This window comes from Rutilus rutilus (genome assembly GCF_951802725.1).
Source record: "Rutilus rutilus genome assembly, chromosome: 24".
NCBI classification, from domain to species: Eukaryota; Metazoa; Chordata; class Actinopteri; order Cypriniformes; family Leuciscidae; genus Rutilus; species Rutilus rutilus.
The window spans coordinates 4,701,893-4,710,579 of record NC_140228.1 but is presented as its reverse complement, the minus strand read 5'-3'; the positions used below and the strand labels follow the sequence as shown (position 1 = coordinate 4,710,579).

Genomic DNA, 8,687 nt, shown 5'->3' with positions numbered 1-8,687 from the left:
CAGGATGACAATGTCCAGATTCATCAGGCTCAGATTGTGAAAGAATGGTTGTGAAAAGCTTGAAGAATCATTTCCTCTCATGAATCCAGAGCTAAAATTCATTGAAAGTGTTTGGGATGTGCTGGAGGAGACTTTACAGAGTGCTGGACTCTTGCACTGACAACACAACATCTTGATGAAAATAACATCACAACATTTAGTAATGTACGATGGAAACACATTTACATAATAAATCCCTCAATGTGCAACAAAAAAACTCCCTTGACTTTGCCTCAACTGAGAATGTGATTGGATAACAGCGGACCAATCACATCACAGCATCTCAAATGTTGGTTTGGTCGTTCTAGTCTGTGATCAGTCTCGCACGATTGCGTTCCCAAACACCAGCATCCGAACGCAAGAGATCATGACAGCGTTTAATGCATTTCCGCTCTGAGACGCAAGTCATTTATGATGAAGGAATAAAGAGCCAGAGTGGCGTCACCGATTACAGCAACTTCCATTTTATTACATATATTTTGCGCCAATTTCCCAGGAAGTGGCGATTTTGTTCTCTTGAACACATTGGATGGAAACGCTGCTTTATTCGCAAATGTTTAAATGTTTAGGAAGTTAAATTTGCAACTTTGAATGGAAATATAATGACATTAAGAGTTCGAGAACAATGGCAAATTTGCATGGAAAGTCTTGAAAGGGTGAAAATAGTTCTGAATTTTGGTCGCACACGAAATCCAACTTACCACCATGTATGGCTTGCCTTCTCTATAGACGGTGTGGTTGTTCACCATGCTAACCACGGCCACACCGAGGTTACAGCGGATCCCGAAGGAGATGCAGAATCCCAGGCCTGACAGGATAGCGATGATGTAGCGTCGGGGAAGGCCGAAACACGTGCAGTCCACAACCGGAAGATCCTTCTCCTCCTGGAGCTCAGGACGACCCTCCGCCGACAACTCAATCGTCTCGCCATTCTCCTGACGCTTCTCTAGAACCCTGACAAACACACACACCAACACACATTATGCTCTTTAAACTGTTTCATCCACCACTAAAGCCGTGGGACGTCAGGATCAGCTGCCTGCGGGAAAGACAACTGAGAAAAATCTCTTTAATATCTCACTTCTCTCTCCCTGGACGGTAATGAGAGAGCTGGAGGCTTTTGCTGAAGACTCGTGATTCTGAGGGTCTCCTGAGAAACAAACCTTAATAAAGGCTTCAAATGTGCTCAGATTGATCAAGAAACCAGAGTATCTCATCTAATTCTTATAAGATATACCCTGAGCTGCTCCACACTCAATTATTACGGCTAAATTTAAGATTTTCTGGATGTATTTGAACAGCATGTAAATATTTCATCCATTTGGATTACACAGTTTTAGCACAAACTAATAAATGTAATGTGATGCGTCAGTCATGCATAAATGAAAAGAGTAACACGTCAGATTTCACTAATAAACGGTTAAATATGCAATAACCAGGTTCATATTACTATTATCAATCAATCAATAAAATCTCATACATTTTAACTAATCGAATATTGCTTGTTGCACAGCTAGCCATGTCAACTGAATAAAAAATAATGGTAACACTTTACAATAAGGTTCATTAGTTAACATTAACTAACAATGAACTGCACTTATACAGCATTTGTTCATCTTGAACATTTACTAATACTTTATTAAAATCTTGTTAACATTAGTTAATGCACTGTGAACTAACATGAACAAACAATGAACAGCTTTATTTTTTATTAACTAACATTAACAAGGATTAACAAATACAGTAATAAATGTATTGCGCATTGTTAGTTCATGTTAGTTAATACATTAACTAATTTTTAATAAAGGAACCTTATTGTAAAGTGTTACCAAAATAATAATAACTCACCCTGAACACATTTATGCTGATTCTAAGAAATTTGAATAAATGCATCCTGAAAATATGATTATTTAAATCAAATAAGTTAATAATATGATTTTTTTGAGTGCAGAAATCTTACATGTTTATGTATGACTGACTATCACATTAAGTTTATTAGTTAATGTATGATAAACTGTGTAATCCAAATGGATCGATTCATGCGATCGATATATGCAATTCAAATACATTCATCTTAAATGGAAGCATAAATATTTTTGAGTGCACATTAATAATTAATTTGCATATAGCAATAATTAATTTATAGCTCTAAGCTCTAAAGGTATGACAATTTTTATATGCATCTGTTTGTGTTTGTGCTAAGGAGTTTTAGGAGAAACATCTCAGAGTTTTGCTTTTAAAGACATTTTAATGCTGTGAATCGAGTTTCTGATGCTCATAAAACAAAAATAAGAGGCAGTAGTAAAACGCTTCCCAGTTCACGTTCCTAATGAACCGATGTGTCACATCTAATCCAGATTAAACACACAGTAACATGCTATGAGAGCAGCAGTTTCCTTCACAGAATCACATTAAATATTCATAAATATCTTCAGAAAAATCTGTGAGTGGTGTTTGACTGTACAAAACTCCCAGTTCGCATCCTTATGCACTATTCTATGACGTTTTGTAGCATAAATAGTGCGAGTGGTGAGTTTTCCAAATAGAAAAAGTGCACTTTAAAAACCCGGATGATGCACTTCATTGACTGAAAAAATGAAGAGTGGAATGTTGGACACGTCATGCACTCGACTGTCACAGCTTTAATTATGTAACGAAGGGGGAATGACCTTATAAAATTCATACACTACACAGTTTGAGCACATACAGTAGTGCACATTGCATGGTGACACACTTGGGACACGACTTTAGTGAAGTAACAGCACAATAATTCCCTCAATAAAACACATGATTTGAGGACTCGTTCATGTTTGGAGGACAAACACTGCAGGAAGACACACACGATCAACGTTAGAGGTTTGGGCACATCAATAACCCTAAATATAAGCGGGAATAATAAGCTTGACTTAAAGACCACAAAATTTCACATCAGACGTGTCAAAGATCTGGCCTTTGGTACAGTAGTGAACGTCCATGTGAATCTCTCATCACTGTTAAGCACAGACTCTTACCGTCAGGTTACAGCACCACTGCAGCTGATGAAATAATCATGTTCCTCAGAGCCTGAATTATTGATCAAACCTTCTATTTTAGTCTTTTTCTGCCTCTCTTCTCCCTCCCCCTTCATCCATCCATTCTTCCTCTCTGTTCTCCTAAATCAGTTCATCCAGTTCCATATTTCCCATCTACACTAAAAATACTTTGAAAGCATTTGCGCTCAGAAATTGCTAGTAAATTCTACAAATAAAAAGTGTTCAATTGTAGTAAAAAAAATATATATATATATATTGTTTTTTACAGTGTACGCTTAAAGAGGTAAATAGAGATTTTGATGTATTTGAGGACAATTAGATGCATTTAAACCATTTACAAACAAAACACTCAGTTTAGGCTTAGTCATTCAGATGTGTAGCAGTACTATGGCAAATCAATTTAATTTAATTCAATTAAAAATAAGATGAAAATGAAAAGGCGACTGGAATGTTTAATCTGAAGCACTGTAATAAAAAACAAACTGAACAACAAAAAAAAAGACCTAAATAGTAAAGAAATGACAATAACGCAACAAAAATGTAACTAAAATTCAAATGAACACTGAAAATATAAAAATAAAAGTTAATTGAAAATCTTAATAATACTATCTTATATAACACTATGCAGAGGAACTATGCCTATTATTATTTTTATATTATTTTTCTTATATTTAATTTTGGATGGACAGAAATTCTTACACATTTCAGTGTAATTTCAGATTGACTAAATGTCACAAAAAACCGAATTGAACTGTTGCTGGTCACTTTATGCATCAGTCCACGTCAGTTCCTGTTTAAATCTGTCCAGAATAAGCTGCAAAGTGAACCAGACTTTCTGCTAGCGAGACACTTTTAATCTAACGCTTCTTACGGCTTCAGTCCGCTGGAGGAACGTGAGGTTAAGTGCTCTGCTTAAGGCTCGTACAGCACAAAACACACAACGGTTTCAACCACACGTGCACGGCATCATCAGAAGAGCAGACGGTAACATGTTTCTATCGCAGACGAGGAGGGGTGTTTTGGCCAATATAATAACCTGTTGATCCCATCTGATCTGATTACAGAGGAATCCACACTCAAGAAAGAGAATTGAGCTTTTAAATGGCCGTTTATATGTAACAACATCCTCACATTGTGCAGGAAGAACTAGCAGTTTAATGACACTGTCCAGTCCAGTAATAGCAGTCGTGACGTGGACGACCGTGATGACTTGTGGGAGGGAGAGAGAGAGAGAGAGAGAGAGAGAGAGAGAGAGAGAGGATTTAACTAGCAGCAGGTTAGTTGGAGATCTATTTCAGGACTGGATTTACACATTAAAGACCGCTCAAAATCCAGAGAAACATTGAGAGAGAGAGAGAGAGAGAGAGAGAGAGAGAGAGAGAGAGAGAGAGAGAGAGAGAGAGAGAGAGAGAGAGAGAGAGAGAGAGAGAGAGTGAGATTGTGTTTTTCCCAGTATGCTAATGTGACAGATCAATGAAAGTTGATTTGATCTTCACAAGTATAAACACTGATTAAATGAATAACATATTTATCTGCATATATATCATTTAAATACGAAGACTTTTTGCCCGTGGGGATAAATGCCAAACGCCTTCAATATTACTGTAATTATTCCATTGACATTGAAGAATCGATTATAATATTAAATATTGAATGTCATTAAGTATTAATTGACACATTAATACTTAACCAGTGTTCATTACAAAACAATATTTAACAATTTACTGCTGAAACAAAAGTCTTGATTGCTTGTTTCAGAAAGCATTTCATATTTAATTCGTTATCTTTTTGCTTTATCACAATATAGTTCTCTTTAATACATCTTTTTCACTGAATTACAATCTAAAATCTATTACAGGTGCATTACAAGTGTTCTTTCGCACTACATAATGAATACTGTTTGGTTTTCCCATTTATAACAGGAACATTGTGAGGGAAGTTTATATTATTAATTTAAAATTATTTTATAATTAATCTCAATTATAAGTTTACAAGTTTAGCTGCCAAAAAAATAAGGTATAGTGAATATGTCGCATTCCTGAAAATATGTCGCATGAGAAAATCCTGAAAGTGCAGCTATAATAATGTAATAATAATAATAATTTAATATAAAATGTGGACATTATATATGGTAACTAACACTGTAAAGGGTATAATAAAAAATGCCATAGATACTGTAAAATATGCATTTAAATTCATTATAGGCTACATTAAGGTCAAATATGTCTATACAATTGAACAGTACTACTCAACAAAAAAAATATATTATATTACCAGGGAGAGTTTTAAATGATCAGTACACTTAAAGTAACATAAACACCATATTAAGTGTATTTTCTAAATCTGGGCATCTTTACATGATGCCATGATGCAGAACGGAAGTGGTCACCTGACAGGTGAAATGTGACGACACAAACCGGACAAGGGTCGCTATTAATAGAGTCCAGTCGAGTTAATCTGGTCGCGTTAATAAAGTCACACACACATACACACTAGACAAACAACTACACAAACGAGTATCTCTTCAATGTCTAATGTCACTGAAACAAGCATCAAAGCACTGAAAGAGAGACTTAAATCCTGTCTTTATCTTCTATATGACTGTATTGCGTGTTTGCGGTCCTGTACCTCAGGTCACATGCTATAATCCCACCATCTCCATCTCAACATCTTATCTTGACAATATATGTTCTGATAAATATCAACTATTGGCTAAATAGTTTTGATCAGAATTAGACCTCATTCAGCTCTATTTTAATGCTTTAACTGTGCAGAATTAGACATTCAACTGTTAAAATGAACACATAAACCGGCTTAGGCGTTTCTTTAAAACTTGAATAAGTATTTTTTTGCGTCTTACCGGTTTATTCTTCCAAGTGTCTTGGCCGCTGCTGCTTTAAAGCGCTCAGGTCGGACCTCCATCATCTACAACTCACTGCGGGACCGGGCGAGATCTGCGCGCTCCTGCTCTCACAAGCACTCACTCACCTACCCCCTTACACACACACACACACACACGCTAATACTCTCCCTCACGCAGACACACGGGCGCGCATGCACCCATTCACACACACACATACATATGTGCTTTGTTTAATGTTAAAAGCATGCAATGTGACTTTGAATATCATTTAGTGCTCCAGCTTTGTAGCTTTAAAAGCAACAATGGATAATTCACCTCAGATCTTGAAATTAAACAAATGGAAACAAGAACGTTCAAACTGTGAACAAACAAGTGTATTCTTTGACAAAGATTGCTTTAGTAACTCAGTAGCCTATGTATTTTTAATAATCTTTAAATGGTGTAGGCCTAATATTTGTGAATTTGATACTTTCCATTTTCTTGCGAGTGCCGTCGAGATTACTCTCTGGTGCTGTGCACTTGCCGCGAGACTCCGCCCACACGCTGTTTTGATTGGCTGACTCCGCCCATACGCTGTTCTGATTGGCTGTGGGTTTTGATTGATTTTGACGCATCTCGCAGTTGCGACGCGTCTAGTGTGGGCAGATAAATTATTTGCAGGGGGGTAATCTTTCAGAAAAAACTGAAGCTTCCCTGGGGCCGCCATTGATTAGCAGACCATCATCTGCTGTTAGCATTCCATTGACTCCCATTCATTTTGGCGTCACTTTGACAGCGAATAAATTTACATTTGAGGCGTTTAAAAACTTCATTTGTCCATTATTTATTAAGAAACACGAAAATGTATAAAAGGCTCCATTACCTTGTATCTTACGTTATGGCCCCGTAAAAGCAGTTTTTGTAAAAATAGGCTAACGATTGCGCCATAACCACGCGACTCTCTGTCGCACAGTAGAGAGATTACCGTATGGACAGGAGGAGAAGCTCGCGGGCAATCGGGGGGACGTGGAGGCAAAATGACAAAATAATTAATCAGAATACTGAGCAAAAGTTTCTCCTGCTCCTAGCTCCTGGACACCTCCTACTCACACTCTCCTCTCTGCAAGTTTCGGAAGGGAATGATTCAGATTTCTCTTGGCACAGCTACTAGAAGACATCTACGTCATCAAGCTCAGTTTGAGTCTGCGCAGTTTGCTCAGCCATCAGAAAGTGAGTGCTTCTAATTGACTTCACTTTCCTCCGTTGAATCCAAGGGGTCGCTGTGTCCATTTCTTTTACTGTCCATGCTATTTGTCGCTGGAATCTTATCGCATCGCATCGCGTCTGGTTAGGACACGGTGTGAGATTATCATTGCCACACTTTGTGTTTGTTGTGCCAGCCGCAATGTCTCAGAAAAATAGAAACCGTTTCTAAAATAGAATCATCGCGTGTCGCCGTCGCGGCTGGTTAGGACAAAAACTCTGATTAACATGGAAAATATACCTTTTATCGCGCGTCGCGTGTAGTTAGGGCACGGTGTTACGATAACATTACAACATTTAATTGTAAAAATCGTTGTAAATATAAAAGAATAGAGTCCACACCACAACTATAATGATAACTACAGGGTTGGAATTACTTTCAAAACGATTTTTTCCAGCCGATAATAGCCAATCAGAATCTCTCCTGCTTGAGCTTTTAAAGCGGCAAAATACATACATGTGCTTATAGGCTAATAAGTGTTTGTGTGGCTGCTAATATTATCATAGTTATCGTTTTTAGTGTGAAAGGGCCTTAATTCTATGAGAAAAATTAAGTCCACACCACAACGATAAAGACACAAAGAAACAATATCGTTTTTACTGTAAAAAAAAAAAAAAAAAAAAAAAATCCCCTTATGAACGATAAAAAAAACATTGACAGCCAATCAAAATCCATTCTGAGCGCGAGCATTTAAAGTGGCAAACAACAAAACTGGTGTGAATGCCTTATAGGCCTACATAATTCCACGTCCGGTGCCTCAAACATAATTCCTGGAATGACACTCCCAAAGGAATACCGGTGGATCAATTCTTGGAGAAATGCCAGGGGTACAAGACAATGAAACCAGCATTAGTGTCTAAACAACTTTATTTGCGAGTTGTATCAACGATATTTTGTTAACTCAGAGAAACAGTTTGACTAGTTTAACTAGACACGCTGTGGTTGTGTTTTGGGGTTGTAATGAACATGGAGGTCTGGTGTCAATGTGTGTCACTGTCCAAGGTGCTGAAATGAGATTAGAGTAAATCTGTAAGAGTGAAGAGCCGGCGTGCTCACACGACTTAAACCCTCCCTCTCTCTCTCTCTGTCTGTGTGTGTGTGTGTGTGTGTGTGTGTGTGTGTGTGATCGGGCTCCGATCCCTAACTCTGGCATACACGCACACTAGCTGTCTAATTTTAATCCACAAGGCAAATAAGATGCGAGACACACTTAGTGGACACAATATGCCACTACAAACAACTCAAGAACCCGAGCTGTGAATGCGCCGAATAGGACGGGGTGTTTTGTTGGTCCTGGAACAACATTCCTATCAAACACACGGTATTTCGTCCTTTAACTTACCCTGAAATCAACCCGAACAAGGAGTTTAACGTTGTCCCTAAAATGTGATTGTCTGTCAGTATTGTGGATACAGAGACATATTATTCCCTAGTCCTGAGCAAACAACGATCATTTTACATTTACTGAGTAATTACAAGTAAACAAAACATGTTTCCAATATTAGAGAAC

General features: G+C 37.6%; 1 protein-coding gene and 1 gene segment (V, D, J or C); one reads left to right on the top strand and one right to left on the bottom strand.

Annotated features, from left to right (window-relative positions):
* The window catches only part of slc17a7b (solute carrier family 17 member 7b), a 19,593-nt gene extending 13,518 nt beyond the window's left edge, over positions 1–6,075 (bottom strand). Inside the window, exons 1-2 of the mRNA XM_084399468.1 lie at positions 5,932–6,075; positions 741–993 (exon numbers count right to left, since the gene is read on the bottom strand). Of these exons, the coding sequence (XP_084255594.1) occupies positions 741–993; positions 5,932–5,996 (318 nt within the window). The 5' untranslated portion in view covers positions 5,997–6,075. The remainder of the gene's footprint in view (positions 1–740; positions 994–5,931) is intronic.
* Positions 1–8,687, top strand: part of LOC311284461 (Ig kappa chain V-III region MOPC 63-like) — a 945,935-nt gene that overhangs the window by 408,751 nt on the left and 528,497 nt on the right.